General features: G+C 45.2%; 1 protein-coding gene across 7 annotated transcripts in view; it reads right to left on the reverse strand.

The window, feature by feature from the left end:
* The window catches only part of YEATS2 (YEATS domain containing 2), a 110,724-nt gene extending 95,644 nt beyond the window's left edge, over positions 1-15,080 (reverse strand). For 3 of the 7 annotated variants that reach the window (XM_040348973.1, XM_040348972.1, XM_040348967.1), the window contains exons 1-5: positions 14,857-14,967; positions 14,392-14,514; positions 6,396-6,493; positions 3,623-3,715; positions 3,287-3,517 (exon numbers count right to left, since the gene is read on the reverse strand). In XM_040348973.1, coding sequence (XP_040204907.1) covers positions 3,287-3,517; positions 3,623-3,715; positions 6,396-6,493; positions 14,392-14,491 — 522 coding nt within the window. In that variant the 5' untranslated portion in view covers positions 14,492-14,514; positions 14,857-14,967. The other 4 variants (XM_040348969.1, XM_040348970.1, XM_040348971.1 and 1 more) reach the window with 4 other exon arrangements.
* Positions 15,081-20,167: the final 5,087 nt, after the last annotated feature.

Genomic DNA, 20,167 nt, shown 5'->3' on the forward strand with positions numbered 1-20,167 from the left:
ATACATTATTCGGTGTGATTAAATGTGCTCACATCATCACTTTAGTAGTGTAGCCACATTCAGCCCTGCATCCACCGAGACAAAAAGTGCTGAGAGCTTTACTGTTTTTTTGTTCCTGGGTCAGCTATGACATGCTACTGAGAAAAGGTATCTACACACCGGAGCAAATGGCTGAATTTTTCTATACAAGTGGGGCAGATTGTTAGATTCAGAGATTTTGTTATAGTATTGTATGAAATACTTGCAGCATTATGGATGGTTAGTTGCCAACAGCATCCAGATTTCAGTAGGCCAACATAAATATTAATAAAAATCATACAGCTAATTTGCTACTATTAGTTACTATTCATTCACTTGCCTGAATATCAGCTCTTATCCTTTCCTTACAACTGCTTGAAATCTTTTTCATGTTGTCCACTGAGGGTCACAGGAAATCTCTGACCTTCAGGTTATACTGGTGCCAACAGGTTGATTGGGCACTGGCAAACTAAAAACTGTAGGTCAGCCCAGGCTAACCCCCCATACTAAACAGCAGGCCTCCGTTTTATAGCAAAGCAGTACAGAGAGCATGATAAAAAAAAAAAAACACAGAGAAGTGGAACCTGTGTCACAAAGCTGGTATCAGATGAGACCATAAAAGTCCACCTGGCAGAACTGTGGACAGAAAACCAGAGGTGGCAGCCTTGTAAATTTTTGGAAGCACTCACAGATCTAGTAAAGTGTGCCTTGTCAGGAAAAGAGGGACCAGATCCTGGAGGCCATAAGCTTGAATGATGTTTTGAGCCACCTAGAGATGGTAGCAGGTGAAGCCCAAGTACTCTTACTGGGACCATTCAGAATGACAAAAGAAATCAGTCTTTCTGAAAGAACAATCTCGAAAATGGAAAGACGTTTCCTTTTGGTTAACTGGATGTGGATAGAAGAAAGATGTCCCAGTTGAAGTGAAAGGCAGAAATTACCTTAGGCAAGAAGGAAGCCCAGGGCTTCAAAAAAATCCATCTCTTAGCTTTAGGCGCTGTAGGAATCAAAGAATCAGATGCCCCCATCTCTCAAAACCTGGGTTTAACAGCCATGAGTGCTAAGCCAGAGAGCTTGAATCTGGAGATATAAAAAAGGTAAAATACTTTGAACAATATCCAGGACTAAATCCAAGTACTCCAAACAATGGGTCAGTTCCAGTGAAGATTTCATAGGCGGCCGGCCATACACTGTGCAAATTTTTCTCCTGCAATCACGGGTTGCAGGAAAGAAATTTGCATGATCCTTACATCAACATAGACAGTGCTGACAGGGGAGTCAGCAATTCTCTTCTCCCTGCAAGTAGAGGACAGTGATTATTGAAAGCAGCTATAGCAGCCACCAGCAATAATCGTAAGTGAATCTGGTCAATCCACTTGGTACATTCAGCCTGCCCATTAACGGTTCGAATCTCGGCTGGATCCTGCTGAACCGGCCAAGATTTGAACCGTGTAGGGCCAGCCTTAATGTTCAGGATCCAAACTGCTGTACTGTCTGGACAGTCAAAGTCACATTAAAGGATGGAGCTCGGTGTGACTGTTCCTCAACAGAAGGTCATCTAAGCGTCCCACAATGAGGATGACATGAGAGCACAGTAGGGCTAATACTGGGGGCAGCACCTTGCTGAACACCTGTGCAAATGAGAGACTAAAGGGAGAACAAACTGTTAGTGTCAGAGCCCCACAGTAAAGCATAGGCTTGTGTAGTTAAATATTCTTGATGTTCAAAGAAGCCAGAATGTCTTTCTGGTGAAGGGAGGCAAGGACAGACCTGGAGGATTCCATGCAGGGTTCTCAAGCTCAAATTATAACATTCAGAGCCTTAAAGAGGGGGTTCACCCTATAATTTTTTTTTTTTTTTCTAGCATTAAATTAAGCATAGTAGCGCGAGCTACAGTATGCCTGTATTTATTTTTTTTGCCCCGTACTCACTGTGCAATCCTATAGTGAAGATTCCGACTCCCCGCGGGGAATGGGCATTCCTATCCAGAGGGAAGATGATTGACGGCCGGCTCTGGCGCTTCACGATTCTCCGGAATTAGCCGAAATAGGACTTGGCTCTTCACGGCGCCTGCGCATAGTCTGTGCGCAGGCGCCGTATAGCGCCGTGAAGAGCCGAGACCTACTCCGGCTATCTTCGGGGAGCGTGACGTGCCATAGCCGGCCGCCAATCATCTTCCCTCTGGATAGGAACGCCCATTCCCCCCGGGGAGTCGGAATCTTCACTATAGGATTGCAGTGAGTACGGGCAAAAAAAATAAATACAGGCATACTGTAGCTCGCGCTACTATGCTTAATTTAATGCTAAAATGTTGTTATTGTGGGTGAACCACCGCTTTAAGATCCAAGATGGGATGGATTTCCTCTTTGGGATTGGGACTTTGAATAGGTTGGAGAAAAAGCCTTGAAACCTGTCACAGGAACTGTGGGTATGACACCTTGGTTCAAAAGACTTGAAAGGGCTTGATGGAGATCTGCTAATCTGTGTGAAGTCAAAGGAAAGTTGGATGTGGTAATAAACAAAATTCTAGTTTGTATCCTTTGGTTACCACCTCTTCCATCTAAGCATCTGGGATGCAAGGTGTCCAAGTGTCCGCAATGGATAACAAACATCATTAAGGGGTGTGCCTTCATGAGGAGGAAGGGTTGTCTGAGGGTTAGGCAAGCTTTGAGCTTCAGACTTTTTGGATGGACTGGAAGTCAAGCCTCCGAAGTCCTCGCGTGGCGGGCAATGGAGCAGAGAAAAGGAACGTTTAAGAGGAACCGATAAAAGGGAGAATACTTTGCAGTATGTTCCGTGGGCTTATTCAGACCTCCCTTAAAAGCAATGGGGATCGGCTGCTTCCTGAAGATGGGTTCCGCAATTCAGCCCCTTAACCACAGTATGTTATGCATATGTACAGACAGGAAACCCGTGCAAGCACTCACAACTGAAGTTCATAGCCATCTTCTCCATGCATTCTATAAGCACACTCTGATAGCAGAATAGACTCTAGGAGTAAAGAGCAACACATTCCAGGCTGCAGACAAGTGCTTCACCATCAGATAGAACAATGAAAGCAGCCATGAGTAAGAGTGTCAGCTGGGGGCACACAGAAGTGTAGGTGGCAGTATAACCCAAAAGCGAAAAATAAGGTGTTGTTCAATGGAGGAGAATGAAAGATTTACATTCTCCACCACAATGTGTTTTATGTGTAAAACGCTCAAATATTTACATCTATGCCTCTTTTTACTTTTTATGCAGGCTACTAAAACCTCAAAATTCATACCTTCACCAGTTTTCCATCTGCAGCAGAGGTCCCTTTGTGCACAGTTTTGGTAGCTACATGACTATCTTTATCCAGAAGCTCACTGTGGGTACATATAGACTCAGTTTCCGAATTACTGACAGAAGGGGTGTCTGAACGGTGGTTTGCAGGAGATGAAGCTCGTGAAGGGGATTCCAAGAATTTTTTGATAGATGGATGATTTAGAATTGTGGGATCACATGCTGAGGTGCCCTAGGGAAAACAAGAACATATCTACTATAATAAAAAAAAAGGGTTTATTAAATTGTTGAAAATCCATAAATAGAATATTGGAATCAAATGGAATACATTGCTTACCTCATGTCCTTTACCAAACCCTGCAGAAGCGTAATAATTAGCCACAATGTATGCTCTGAGTTTATCCATCATACGTCTAGCCTCATTCAGTCTCTAAATGAGAAATATCAAAAAACACTAAATAAGAGTGTGCCAAAATAGCAAAACATTTTTGTCAGACAATACATTTTGTCACTTACAATAAATCCTATACAGTATGGACAAAGAACCTTGACAAAAATCTTGCTGCTATAGAAGGTTGAGGACAGATAAGGCTTTAGAAAGATTATTATACGATTATATATTATTGTAATCATGATATATAGGGGGGGGGGGGGGGACAATTAGGACTTTAAATGAGGCCATGCCTGGGTATATATTATTGTAGTTTAACAACTGACATCACATTAGTTTCTCTTACCATTCCACTGTTGAATGAATAAAGTAACAGCTCTTCTTACAGCAGCAGCTAGAAGTTTAGCTCTAATTTTCACCACACCTCCAGTGCCAACTCATCTTCATGACATCAACTGACATCACATCAGAAGATACCTTCATGTATCCCAGAAAGTCACCCTAGTTCTGGGTACAGGTCTACGAAGCTGAATGCACATACGTCCATTGGCAGAGACATCACTTCCCTACAAGAAGTAAATCAGCCCCATCTGCACAGTGCAAGCCATGATTTTACAGCCTGCCTCTGGGCAGAAGAGAGCATGAGAATAAAGTACACAGTACATCATGGGCTGTGCACTCCACAGGTTCAGAAAATGTTTAGGGAACCAGTGATGATACACTATAGGAGCCACAGACTGCCAACGTTGTAGGTTCAAGGGCTGTCATCCTCATCCTGGATTCTTTTGCTATTAAGGAACTGAGAAAAGTTCAGCTTACCTAGTTGGACTATTTTTGTTGTGTCAGTTTTACCTTAACTCTAGGAATACTGTGTATTTTAATATGTAGGTCCAAACAGTATCCAAATTATTTTCTTAAACCTCCCTCTCACCTTATTAAGCTTGTGCCTGCAATTTTTCTGTTTTATCCTGTTTCTGTGGTGAGAAACAGCTTTTATCATTCCCTGTAACATCATTACACTTATAAAACTTTTGCAACGGGAACTCAGTTGCCACTGATGCAGGCTTTCCCCTAAATTACATCTTCAAAGAGCTGTTTCCCTACATTGTGTGGGCATGCTCTTGTGAGTAAAGGCAGTTGCATTGTTTTGCTGGGAAAGAAGTCAATGGGGATGATCCACTAGAACTGGAGATTAAAATCTGGTGCAGCTCTGCATAGAAACCAATCAGCTGCCCGGTTTTATTGACAAAGCTTAATTGAACTAGCTGAAGTTCGAAGCCGATTGGCTACCATGCAAAGCTGAATCAGATTTTGTACTTTACTGTTTTAGTAAATCTACCTACGTGTGTATACGTGGGTGGGTCACAGAGGGTTGGGGAATAGGAGTTTTGTAGTCAGGCTGGTAACCCTGATTAAGCACCTAGGTTGGTGTGAAACGCGTTAGCTGGTGGCTATATTCCCCATTTGTACATTGTGAATTATGAATCAATAAAGGTGATTTTATGGAAGAAGTGTGGCCATCCGGATCTTTCTTTACATCATGGCTGTTAAAGCCTAGTTGGCATTTCAGTTATCAAAGGCCCTGTGTTGTCAGCTCAAAACAGGAAATTTGGAGCCGACTGGATATCTGGCAGGTCAGCAGGTATTTTTCTGTACTTGCAGAAAGAGAAAACATGGTGAAATCCGCATGTATTGCAGAGAATGGTTTATTTCTTTTTAGTGACATACATTTTAGGGACTTCATTTGCAGCGACTGTGGTTAAAACATACTCATAAGTCCTTATGTTATAAGCTTTCAGGAAATATAGGAACTCAATATATGTGTCTCTAGCCGTCAGGTAGTACATTCAATCAAACAAGCAAGTGGCGATTGTTCAGGTGTATTTATTACTGAATGTCATGTTAATCCTACAAGTCCCCTTAATATGCAACTCATTTCACTTTTAAGTATACTCTGATTTTGTTAAAATAACTGGAATTAATTACAATCTCTGCTGTAGGCCTTAGCAACACTAAGGTGGAGATTTACTAAAACTGGAGCACTCAGAATCTGGTGCAGCTGTGCATGGTAGCTAACTTCAGATTGTTCAATTAAGCTTTGATAATAAAAGCTAGAAGATGGTTTACTATACACAGCTCAGCTGCACCAGATTTTGCACTCTCCAGTTTTAATAAATCTCCTCCTAAAAGACAACAGCAAGAGGATGCAGAGATGGGAAGTGGGATATGAATAAAAGCAGCCTTAAAGCCAGTCTTACAAGAACAGGACAAATCATTCTGTATATATTTTCCAGTATATTTTGATCACCAGCTATACGTATACACGTCCTTTGTGTTCAGGAGGGGCAGGGAATGGTTTGGCCACTCATGATTGGACCAATACAAGATATAGATTCCTAGCTGGCTCACTCAGGTAAGCTTGGACTAGGATCTGAACACACCTGAGCTTATCCCTATTAGGCAGTAGTAATTTGTTCCTGTAAAGAGGCGATTACTTTGGGAAACAAGGCAGTAATCACTTAAAATTAATAGTATGGCCAATACAGTATTTACATATTCTTAAAACTAAATAAAAGCAGCCTTAAAGCCAGTCTTACAAGAACAGGACAAATCATTCTGTATGTTTTTTCCAGTAGATTTTGTGCATAAGATCACTGGTTGGTTTGTTTTTAAAACAACAAGTAGATATGCCTTTCAGATACCACTATGTTATTCTTACCTGATCAATAACTTCAATCTCATGTTCTTTATTCTTCAGTTCAACAGCAAACTGATCCTTAACAACGGATTCTATCTTCAAGATGGCAGCATCTCGAGCTATATCAGCAGAAAAAGAAAAGACATATGAAGTCAACAAGCGATGATAAAATGATAAAGTAGTAAAAGTACATAGATGATAATACAATATATAAGTTTGGGAACAAAATTGCCATTTCTCTAAAATATGAACCAGCTGTAACGGATGTATGAAGCTAGTCAATCCAACATGTAGCCATTACTTCATGCAGACACTTGAGTTGGCCCTTTCTATCTGGGAAACAGGGATGAGCTTGTGCATGTACGGACCATAGTCTGAATCCACCCAAGCTTTCCTGCTAGGTAGCCGTCATTGCACAAAGCCAGTCAGAAGATGCCAAGGGATTCCCAGCTACACGTATACACGTCCTTTGTGTTCATGAGGGTCAGGGAATGGTTTGGCCACTCATGATTGGACCAATACAAGATATAGATTCCTAGCTGGCTCACTCAGGTGGGCTTGGACTAGGATCTGAACACACCTGAGCTTATCCCTATTAGGCAGTAGTCATTTGTTCCTGTAAAGAGGCGATCACTTTGGGAAACAAGGCAGTAATCACTTAAAATGAACAGTATGGCCAATACAGTATTTACATATTCTTAAAACTAAACTAAGCCCCCCCACACACAAATTAAGCATGGATGCATGCAGCTCTGCATGCTGATCTGTAATCGCGTTACATGCATCGTAAAATAAAAAGTTGTGTCAACTTACAGTAGTAGGAATTGTATTTCCTCCCTTTTTTTAGGCCATGCTGATATCGCCAATGCCTCCCAGCTGCCCCTAGGAAGACTACCTCACCAGTTTTTATCTATTTTTTGTAAACAAAAAGATTCTCAGCTAGAGCACTGAATGTACATGTGTGGGATCCTCCAGAATTCCAACAAGTAAGGAGAGAGAAAATGGCCACCGGGATATGAACAGTACACACAAAACACTAAATCACAGAAATGAATGCAATTAACAATAAATATACAACAGTTTTAATGAGTCCCTCATTTGGGGCTCTTTTTGAACATTATATTAAATAAAAAAAATTATACTTTATCAACTGGTATATTTTTCATTTTTTGCTGCAGCACAAAGCCCCTAGGGGTAATTTTCTCTTTCTTCATACAACAGTTTTAAAGGTGCCTTTATTTACTTTAATGATTCAGGTGAAGTTCCTCTTTAACCCTTTCGTTTAACCCTCTTTAACCAGAGCCATTTTTGCATTTTGTTTGCATGTTTAAAAAATAATTTTAGGTCTAAAGATTAGCTAAACACCCAGAAAACAGAGACCCTAGGGAATAAAACGGGGGTAATATTTTTAGCAAAAAATACATTATTGTTCATTTTAGGGCACACAAAAGCAACAAATTACCCATTTGTTTGTAAAATATAAAAGATGAGGTTGCACCGTGTAAGAGAACAAACATGTCCAGGCTTAAACCTAAGAGCTCCTGTGGAATTTTACATAGGCAGCGGTTTAAAAGCCCATACAGGTCATTCGTTTAGAGTTTACCGTGAATAATGGCACTAGAATTATTGCTCTCACTCTGGCGTATAATGTATAATGCATTGTGCAATCAACATTTTTCGTGTTTACACATTCATATGTGCACTTAAAGGGGTTGTAAAGGAAAAAAAATGTTTTCATATTAAGCATCCTTTACATGCAGACATTCCTCTTTTCACTTCCTCATTGTTCGTTTTTGCTCAGAAGTTGCTCTATTTCTTCTCTGTTCTGTTTACTTCCTGCTTGTCTGATTTTACTGACCACCGTGACGGGAGGCTTTACTGCGGTGGTCAGTGATGTGCTCGCCCCCTCCTGGGAACTATATCTGTGCGGCAGGATGCTCTCTACGTGTTAGAGACTTCAAGGAGGTGTGAATTACTGGGCGTGCCGCAATTCATACTGGGAAATGTAGTTCTTGTATGAACGAGCGCCGCAAACCAGGAAGTGAATGAGAGAACAGAAACTAGAACGCCAGAGGTGATATAGATGAAGGAATTTAATAGGTATTTACTCGTTTTTTAACAGAATCATTACACTATTCTGTCTGTCTACCTTGCAGACATTAATTTTAGGCAAAAAAATGTTTTCCTTTACAACTCCTTTAACTTTACTTTTATGTAAGGGACCAAAAGTCCCATATGTGATAGCAATGACCGGTTCTTTGAACAGACCCCGGATGTCTCACCTACCTTCTACCAAAGCTAATGAAGCGCAGATCAAGCTCCATTCACTTTTTTTTGTGCCACAACTCTAACCAGCCACCCCTCTACAGAGCCCGGGAAACAACTTTTCTGGGGTCTGTGAAAGCGATCAGGCAGCTGTACAGCCGACAGTTGGCTTGTCAAGTTCAGATGTGCTCCTGGCAGTGTGTGTGTGTAACCCCCACTGCTGCTGACATATTATTATTATTATTATTAGAGGTACTTATATAGCACTGTCCATTTTATGCAGCGCTTTACATATATTTACATCAGTCCCTGCCCTCAAGGAGCTTACAATCTAAGGTCCCTAACTCACATTCATACATACTTGGGCCAATTTAGACAGGATCCAATTAACCTACCAGCATGCCTTTGTAGTATAGGAGGAAATCCAAGTACGCAGAGGAAACCTGCACAGGCACAGGGAGGTGGTGTCATGGTTGGGATTCGAACCAGTGAACCTTATTACTGCTAGGTAAAAGTGCTAACCACTACACCACTGTGCCGCCCGACATAGGACATAAGTCAGTGTCAGTAAACGAGTTAAGGACAGATTCACACTAGCTTAGGAAATGCTGGACTGACTGCGGGTTGATAGAAATGAATTTTAAATGTTTATCAAGATGGTATATCACCCCAGATATTGCACATCGATTCCAAGGGGAGACTTCCGGATTCTGTTGGAGGGGTTGTATGGAACCCGGAACCATGTCACACCTTTGGTGGACGTGCCCCAAAATCAACAAATATTGGCATAACGTGGTATCAGTAATCAAGGAAATCACTGGAAATAAAATAGCAGTAGACCCGTGGGTGTGTTTGTTCCACGGGACAAATTTGACTAGTAAACAGTATATGAGAACCTTGCTCCCCCATATCCTGAATGCAGCAAAGAGCCTGATCCCTAAACAGTGGAAAGATCCCGAGAGCCCAACAATGAAGAATTGTCTTGATAAAATAAATGATATTTTTTATATTGAACAGCTTAAGTTTATGGGGGAGGAAGGTGAAAGGGGATTCAAACTTAAATGGCAGGACTGGGTTGACTATAAGTCATCACAGAGTTATCTAGTCCGGATGGTATAGGACAGGTTGTGAAGTAAAAGTTGACAAACTAAGAGACTGAGGTTCGGAGAGAAAGGGGTGGGTCAGGGTATGGGGGGGGGGGGGTTGGGTTAGTTGACTTGGGTAGGGGCACTTTGGTCTTATGATGTAATTTTTTTCTTTTTGTACTTTGCCATACTGCCGTATGGCAATACTGTGCCCATGCTGGCTTAATATACACACATGACATAGCAAACAAGGCAGGACAAAAAATCTATATAATAAGAAATAACCACATATGATGCAAAGCCACAAATGAGACGCTATGGGCGGTTATACCGTGAGCAGGTCTCCCTGTCCTATGTCAGGGTAGTCTTTTGTTGGCGAAGTCTGAAGTGGACGGAAAAAAAAAAAAAAAAAAAAAAAAAAAAAAAAAAAAAAAAAAAAAAAAAAAAAAGGAAATGCTGGACTGGATTCATGGGGCAGTGCCTTGCTTTATTACAATGCAATATCGTTAAATTTTTTTTTTTTACCTGGGAGTAGTGCAAAAAAAAATGCAAACAAGTTGAATTTTTCCACACAGTAATTCGCCTGCATTACAACGTTAACAGGGCATATAGAAAAACACTGATCTTCACAAAACTCTGACAAAGCCCTTGTGCTTCTCTAAACCTATTAATATATTGCAACTAATCGGTTCTTAGTTGTGGTGGGGTGGCAGCAGTAGTTTTTTTTTTATGCTTTTTTTTCCCATGGTATTTTAACTTGGTGATTCTGTCAGTAATACACTTCCTGTCCTAGGAAGACAACACTCACTGACTGCACTGTATTTATGAAAAAGCAGTGTTGTTAATCTAGGCTGCTCACCTGATCTGAAATACAAATAACTGTCCTTATCGCCAATACATAGGGAGAAGGTATACTGTAGGTCACAAAATATACTTGGAAAAGCTGATAACATTGTTTGAGATGTCAGACAAAGTGGTTGTAAAGGCTAAAGATTTTTTACATTAATTCATTTTCTGCATTAAGGGAGAAAAAAAAAAAAAGTTTTTTTTTTTGGTGCAGCTTACCCCCTCCCCCAAATACTTACCTGAGCCCGATATTGATCCAGTGACATTTCTCTCTCTCTCCCCATCCTGGACATAGTAAGAGCAGTGGGAGCCATTGGCTCCTGCTGCTGTGAGTCAGATCCAGTGACAGTATCCATACAGTGCTGTTCAAGATCGAGACCCCCTTGAGTGCCCCCTTAACAATGGTATGGGTGCACTTAGCAGGGTGAAGAAGGCAGGAGCAATGGTGGAGGACCCCAGATAAGTAGGGCAAGGGTTGCTTTGTGCAAAACCATAGCACAAAGTATGACATAACATTTATTTATTTTTACAAGACATTACAATCACATTTAGTGTACAAGAAGTTATAAGGGCACTGGAAATCTAGCAGAATCAATAGTAATTTTTCTGAACTGTAAAAAAAAAAATAAGATTTTAGTGTCCTTAGTTTGTGTTATACAATTTTCCAAATAACTAATTTTTATTTTTCACTGATGTGCGCGATAAGGCTGTACTGATATGTCAGCACTGACGATTAGTGTAGACAATATACTCACTGTGCCCTGTCAACCTAGACTGTTATTGTCTCAGATACAGTGTGTGAGGAAAGGAATGTTGATAACCGGGCAAGTCTGTTTACATGTGACCAGCAGTGATTGTCAGTGATTGGCCCTTTTCCGCGATTTGTGATCAGCAGTGTCAAGGACAAAGCAGATACAGCGCTTGCACAATGCGCGCCCCAGAAGGAGCGTGAAATGCGCAGTTCTGGGAGGATGTCCATGGACGTCCTCACAGAACTGGAGCGGCAAGTACTGTGGAGAAATTCATTCTCAAAGGTCACAGCATATGCACAAAAAAAATAAAAATAAAGCAAACTAGGCTTCCTGCACCATTATATTGGCACGGGCAGCTAGCGCAAGTGGCTTGTACCACAATAAAAGAGCAGGAAAACCTGTTTCAGGTCTATCTTTGCCAGTTTCTAGTTCCGCTTTGGAGTAAAACAGAAACTAGTGTGGGTTCTACACCTAATTAACAAAGAGATTATAGTGGTTTTCAGCATAGAAAATTGTCACAGATCCCACCAGGTCGGACCTGGTGTACAGGATGTGAACTGCCTGCAGGTGGCTCACATCCATTTCACTGCATGAGCAGATTCTGCACAGCCTTCCTCCTCCCTCCCAATCTAGGTTGAGCAGGAATGGCCAGGGGGATTGGAGCATGCACAGAACAAGGAGATTGTTTTATTTCTATAAACAACATAGCAAACACAGCATAGAACAGGGGGGGTAGATAGGTCCTAATTAACAGGGGGGCTTTCGCCCCTTTTGTTAAAGCATAAACATTTGCCTGCAGACCACAGTTCTTCAGAACAAGTCTGAATGTCTTTGTAATCGAAAAAACAAAAACAAATCACAAACTGATAAGTGTAACATTTCAGATCCATAAATGAAAAAAGGTATTCAGCGCTCACACAATGATAATAAACAAACTGAAATTGCAAGCCAGCACTTAAGGTAAATTCATAATAATCCCTTGACACCTGTCAAAACGTCTACACTGCACTATACGATTTGTGCTTTCTCACATACACTAATGGACTCCTTTCTGATCCCATTTATTACATGGACATAAATTACTGTGCTGCACTGATTCATTTCATCCAGGGACTATTGCGCTGCACTGTTTTATTGCATTAACGTTTCAGAGCCACACAGGACCCCTTCATCAGACATGCCTGACGAAGGGGTCCAGTGTGGCTCTGAAACTTTTTACTTCTGTTTGTGATGTGATCTTTCTTCAATAAAAAAATAATTTAGACTTATTCTGATGATCTGTGGTGTGCTGGCAAATATTTACACTGTGTCGTGCATGCTTCGGTTGCTGCAGCACTCAATACTTTTAAGAGCCTATTCCAGGAATGTGTGTGATGGGAATACAGGCTATTACTATTATGGCGGAACTAAAGTTCCTTTGTCGCAAACAGCAAGCAGGCAGGCTGTTTATTGCAATAAAAAATACAAATTAAAGTGATTGTAAAGTCAGAATGCATTAAGATAAAAAGCCTTATGTGTGTAGCAGCCCTCCTAATACTTACCTAAGGTCCCTCTAAAGCCAGCGATGTTGCAGGAGTGTTTTGGCTGCCTGGGACTCCCCTCCTCATTGGCTGAGACAGCAGCATGGTGCCACTGAATCCCTCTGCTGTCAATCAAATTCAGTCTGCCAATGAGGAGAGAAAGGGGGTGGGGCAGGGCCAGGCAGCAGCTCTGTGTCTGAATAGTAAGCTGCTTGCTGAGGGAGGGACCTGAGAAGAGGAGGATCTGGGCTGCTCTGTGCAAAACCACTGCACAGAGGAGGGAAGTATAACATGTTTGTTAATTTTTACTTAAAAAAAAAAAAAACACTTGGTTGGGCTGGCCTCCGGCCCCTCCTTAGAGTACCGGAAAACCCCTTTCATTACCTGATGAGATGTTGGAGGGGTGCCACCCCTAGATCTTAAGCCTCAATATATGTATATTGTGCGGGGGGGTGACCCCCATTTTTGGCCCGTTACCTGGCCCTCAGATCCCCTGTGATATTATCATAGGTACTAGGTCTCAATGTGATTGCGTGCTCCCTCTGTTTCTTTTCTCTGTTATGTTGGAAAAAAACAAAAATGGATGGCTTATTGTTTGATGTAAGACGCTTCTGACAACAGGAGTTGTGATGTATTACTATGCCGTCCACAAATAAAGATTATACAAAAAAAAAAAAAATACACCTTCCATCGGCAGCATGGTCCCTGTGTGCAGAGATTACTAATTCCTGTACACGTATAGGAGTGACATCACCCTGTGCTGGTCAATGAAGATGGCCAAAGGCTGCCATCCAGAAGATGCTGGTACAGGCAAAGGACAAGGACCATTGAAGGAAAGGTGAATTTAGCTTTACTTTAATTGTAAGCTGGATCTGCTCACCAGGAATAGGCTCAGGCATGATTTGGATAATAGTCCCAACCCACCTTAGCAATCCTACCACTGCACTACAACAATCATAGTCAGCGTGTGCATGTGCCGCTGCGGGCCAGGAAATGTCTCACTGCTGATTGGCTATGATTGGCAGTGTGCAGTGGTGGCTTCCTGGCGGGATTGCTCAGGTGGGTTGGCATACCTCCCAACATTTTGAGATGGGAATGAGGGACACCTGCTAGCAAATGTATGTAGGCATAGGACACGCCCCCTGCCACACCCCCTTAAAGGAGAATTAACCCAAAAACAAGGTTAATTTAATCCACAAGGGATTTTTTTTACCACTACCATTCCTTTTATATTGGCTTTTAAAATTTACAAATGCACCAATTTAGAATCTGGACGAAAGGTTTAGCACTGGGAAACACTTTTTGAAAGATAAAGTGCATGTTATATACAACTGTGTAGATCAGACCAAAATGAGGGACAAATGAAGGGGACAGAGGGACATGTCTCCAAATCAGGGACAGTTGGGAGCTATGGGTTGGGACTACGATGCAAACACGCCTGAGCCCATCTCTACTGCTCAGCTTAGCAGGAATAAAGCCTGTGCCACTCTTTGCAATGTGTGCCCTGAATACCCGCTGCTTTGGGAATGAAAACATTTTCTTCATCTACCTGATATTTCACTGGCCTTATGCCGCTTGTTCTGATGGACAACCGATATATCTTCATAATCCGGGTCCTTGCCTTCAATGGTTCTTTTTATTCCAGACATTTTCTTTCAGGAATATTTAACTGCTGGGAAAAAATACAAAACAAATGAGCATCCACAGTGATGATAAAATGCAGACTTTATATACAGGTGAAGGGCTCTCACTCCATACCAATCACTACAAACAAGTGGGCTACCAGGGGAAGGTAACAACATGCACAGTGCAGCACAAAGCCACTTCACTTTCCAGCACTACAGTAAAACATGGCTACAGATTGGTTAGTACACATTCCTGCACTCAGCACATGGTTCTTCTGTTATATTAGCCCCGAGATATAAAAGCACTGCTCTTGGAACACACAATGGTACATGCTGGAGGTGAATTGGTTAATGACGAAGACGCCCCCCCTCCTCCCTCACACACATACTCAGAGCACGGTCAGCCTGGCCCCGGAAGGGTTAACACGCCGCACTCAATTCCTCTCCCGGCATAACACAGGGAAAGGTCCACGCGTGGCGAGATCACGTGATCACACAGCAGCCTTACATCCGGTGTTGTAAAAAAAACATCGGACCTATGCAGCTTTGGGTTTGGAACAAGGCACTCAGCCGGGAGCTCGGTGTGCAGTCTCTGCGAAGGATTACCTATCCCATCGTTCCCCCGGCTTACGTCTACGTCCTGCCGCAATCACGCTGGAAGCCATGTTGGAATCTGGCACAAATCAAGAACGTGGATACAGTACAGCAAATGTGTTGTGTTTTGTAAATTTATTGTGGTGATTTTCTTCTATGATCACTTTTTTCAAAGTAATGCACCAAATCTTGCCCAGAGTGCATTCATAGGTTTGCAGGACACATGCAGCCTAACATTCCAGAGCCCTAAGTTTATTTCCTACTGTGTTCATGAAGTAGGGTTGCCACCTTTTCTTTAAAGCGGTGGTTCACCCTCCATAGCAACATTTTAGCATAAAATTAGGCATAGTAGCGCAAGCTACAGTATGCCTGTCTTGATTTTTTTCGCCTGGTACTCACAGTGCAATCCTCTATAGAAGATTCCGACTCCCCGCGGGCAATGGGCTTTCCTATCCAGACGGAGGATGATTGACGGCCGGCTCTGGCACGTCACGCTCCCCGAAGACAGCCGGAGTAGGTCTCGGCTCTTCACTGCGCTATACGGCGCCTGTGCACAGACTATGCTTAGGCACCGTGAAGAGCAAAGCCTATTTCGGCTATTTCCGGAGAAGCGTGACGTGCCAGAGCCGGCCGTCAATCATCCTTCGTCTGGATAGGAACGCCCATTCCCCGCTGGGAGTCGGAATCTTCTATAGAGGATTGCACTGTGAGTACCGGGCGAAAAAAATCAAGACAGGCATACTGTAGCTCACGCTACTATGCCTAATTTTATGCTAGAAGAAAAAAAAATTATTTTTTTGTTTATAGGGTGAACCCCTGCTTTAAGCCACACCCGAACACTATAGCGGCCTGGGACACCTTTGAATGCCCCAAGGAGAGCAGTAATGCAGTGCGCATAGTGTGTCGCAGTTAACAATGGGTGTGGCCAAATTGTTCTTGCTGACATTATCACCCTGCCCCCCCTGATGCTGAACCTATCCCCAGACAGCTGCTGGTGGCAACAGATTTGTGTGTGACTAGCTTGGTTACTCTAGGAGCCACAGCCTGGTCTGAATAATGTGTCCTGGTTTTAGTCTGCCTGAAACCCGGACACGTGATTCAAAACCCAAACTGTCCAGGTGAATCCCAGACAGGTGGCAACCCTATCAATAAGTCAGTGTGTGGAGCAACACTGGGGGCTCTCTGTGAATCTGGATGTCCACCTAGGGTGACCACATTTCCAAACTACCATTCAGGGACACCCTCCCTTCCCAAAAATGAGCTTGTGCTGTAACGAATCACAGCACAGTGATTGGACACAAGAGGCGGGATTTATGATTTCTCCAATCACAAGCAGAGGGCAGGATTGTGCTCCTCCAGGCATTCCCGGCCAGGACAAGTACTGTCAGTGAGTAAAGCAGTGACATGGCAGCCTTTTTTGGGGGCATATGATTGGCCTGGTGGCGGTGGCTTTGTCAGTTTCATTCCAGGACACTGTATTGTCCTGGAATGAATGTGCCCGGGACAGACTCGCAAAATACGGGACTGTCCCGGGCAATCCGGGACATGTGGTCACCCAATGTACACCACACTGGGGGCTCTGTGGTTCTGGATGCACACCATACTGGGGGCTCTCTGTGGTTACAAATGTACACCACACTGGGGACTCTCTGTGGTTCTGGATGTACACCATACTGGGGGCTCTCTGTGGTTCTGGATGTACACCATACTGGGGGCTCTCTGTGGTTCTGGATGTACACCACACTGGAGGCTCTGTGGTTCTGGATGTACACCATACTGGGGGCTCTCTGTGGTTACAAATGTACACCACACTGGGGACTCTCTGTGGTTCTGGATGTACACCACACTGGAGGCTCTGTGGTTCTGGATGTACACCATACTGGGGGCTCTCTGTGGTTACAAATGTACACCACACTGGGGACTCTCTGTGGTTCTGGATGTACACCACACTGGGGGCCCTCTGTGGTTCTGGATGTACACCACACTGGGGGCCCTCTGTGGTTCTGGATGCACACCACTCTGGGGGGCTCTCTGTGGTTCTGGATGTACACCACTCTGGGGGTCTCTCTGTGGTTCTGGATGTACACCACTCTGGGGGGCTCTCTGTGGTTCTGGATGTACACCACACAGGGGGCTTTCTGTGGTTCTGGATGTACCCCACACTGGGGACTCTCTGTGGTTCTGAATGCACACCACACTGGGGGCCCTCTGTGGTTCTGGATGCACATCACTCTGGGGGGCTCTCTGTGGTCCTGGATGCACACCACTCTGGGGGGCTCTCTGTGGTTCTGGATGTACACCACACGGGGCTTTCTGTGGTTCTGGATGTACACCACACTGGGGACTCTCTGTGGTTCTGGATGTACACCACACTGGGGGGCTCTCTGTGGTTCTGGATGTACACCACACAGGGGGCTTTCTGTGGTTCTGGATGTACACCACACTGGGGGCTCTCTGTGGTTATGAATGTACACCACACTGGGGGCTCTCTGTGGTTCTGGATGTACACCACACTGGGGGCTCTCTGTGGTTCTGGATGTACACCACACTGGGGGCTCTCTGTGGTTCTGGATGTACACCACACTGGGGGCTCTGTGGTTCTGGATGTACACCACACTGGGGGCTCTCTGTGGTTCTGGATGTATACCACACTGGGGACTCTAAGTGGTTCTGGATGTACACCACACTGGGGGCCCTCTGTGGTTCTGGATGCACACCACTCTGGGGGGCTCTATGTGGTTCTGGATGCACACCACTCTGTGGGGCTCTCTGTGGTTCTGGATGTACACCACACAGGGGGCTTTCTGTGGTTCTGGATGTACACCACACTGGGGGGCTCTCTGTGGTTCTGGATATACACCACACTGGGGGCTCTCTGTGGTTCTGAATGCACACCACACCAGGGCTTTCTGTGGTTCTGGATGCACACCACTCTGGGGGGGGGGGCTCTCTGTGGTTCTGGATGCACACCACTCTGGGGGGCTCTCTGTGGTTCTGGATGTACACCACACAGGGGGCTTTCTGTGGTTCTGGATGTACACCACACTGGGGGGCTCTCTGTGGTTCTGGATGTACACCACACTGGGGGCTCTCTGTGGTTCTGAATGCACACCACACTAGGGCTTTCTGTGGTTCTGAATGCACACCACTCTGGGGGGGGCTCTCTGTGGTTCTGGATGCACACCACTCTGGGGAGCTCTCTGTTGTTATGGATGCACACCACTCTGGGGGGCTCTCTGTGGTCCTGGATGCACACCACACTGGGGGCTTTCTGTGGTTCTGGATGTACACCACACCGGGGGCTCTCTGTGGTTCTGGATGCACACCACACCGGGAGCTCTCTGTGGTTCTGAATGCACATTACACTGGGGGCTTTCTGTGGTTCTGGGTGCACACCACTCCAGGGGGCTCTCTGTGGTTCTGGATGCACACCACACTGGGGGGGGGGGGGGCTCTGTGGTTCTGGATGTACACCACACTGGGGGCTCTCTGTGGTTCTGAATGCACACCACACTGGGGGCTTTCTGTGGTTCTGGATGTACACCACACTGGGGCTTTCTGTGGTTCTGGATGCACACCACACTGGGGGCTTTTTGTGGTTCTGGATGTACACCACACTGGGGGCTCTCTGTGGTTCTGGATGTACGCCACACTGGGGGGCCCTCTGTAGTTCTGGATGTACACCACACTCAGGGCTCTCTGTGGTTCTGGATGTACACCACACTGGGGGCTCTCTGTGGTTCTGGATGCACACCACACTGGGGGCTCTCTGTGGTTCTGGATGCACACTACACTGGGGGGACTCTCTGTGGTTCTGGATGCACGACACTCTGGGGGGCTCTCTGTGGTCCTGGATGCACACCACACTGGGGGGCTCTATGTGGTTCTGGATGCACACCACTCTGGGGGGCTCTCTGTGGTTCTGGATGTACACCACACAGGGGGCTTTCTGTGGTTCTGGATGTACACCACACTGGGGGGCTCTCTGTGGTTCTGGATATACACCACACTGGGGGCTCTCTGTGGTTCTGAATGCACACCACACCAGGGCTTTCTGTGGTTCTGGATGCACACCACTCTGGGGGGCTCTCTGTGGTTCTGGATGTACACCACACAGGGGGCTTTCTGTGGTTCTGGATGTACACCACACTGGGGGGCTCTCTGTGGTTCTGGATATACACCACACTGGGGGCTCTCTGTGGTTCCGAATGCACACCACACCAGGGCTTTCTGTGGTTCTGGATGCACACCACTCTGGGGGGGGGGCTCTCTGTGGTTCTGGATGCACACCACTCTGGGGGGCTCTCTGTGGTCCTGGATGCACACCACACTGGGGGCTTTCTATGGTTCTGGATGTACACCACACCGGGGGCTCTCTGTGGTTCTGGATGCACACCACACTGGGGGCTCTCTGTGGTTCTGGATGCACACCACACCGGGAGCTCTCTGTGGTTCTGAATGCACATTACACTGGGGGCTTTCTGTGGTTCTGGGTGCACACCACTCCAGGGGGCTCTCTGTGGTTCTGGATGCACACCACACTGGGGGGGGGGGGCTCTGTGGTTCTGGATGTACACCACACTGGGGGCTCTCTGTGGTTCTGAATGCACACCACACTGGGGGCTTTCTGTGGTTCTGGATGTACACCACACTGGGGCTTTCTGTGGTTCTGGATGCACACCACACTGGGGGCTTTTTGTGGTTCTGGATGTACACCACACTGGGGGCTCTCTGTGGTTCTGGATGTACGCCACACTGGGGGGCCCTCTGTAGTTCTGGATGTACACCACACTCAGGGCTCTCTGTGGTTCTGGATGTACACCACACTGGGGGCTCTCTGTGGTTCTGGATGCACACCACACTGGGGGCTCTCTGTGGTTCTGGATGCACACTACACTGGGGGGGCTCTCTGTGGTTCTGGATGCACACCACTCTGGGGAGCTCTCTGTTGTTCTGGATGCACACCACTCTGGGGGGCTCTCTGTGGTCCTGGATGCACACCACACTGGGGGGCTCTATGTGGTTCTGGATGCACACCACTCTGGGGGGCTCTCTGTGGTTCTGGATGTACACCACACAGGGGGCTTTCTGTGGTTCTGGATGTAC

The sequence above is a fragment of the Rana temporaria genome, chromosome 4 (assembly GCF_905171775.1).
Source record: "Rana temporaria chromosome 4, aRanTem1.1, whole genome shotgun sequence".
Lineage (NCBI taxonomy): Eukaryota > Metazoa > Chordata > Amphibia > Anura > Ranidae > Rana > Rana temporaria.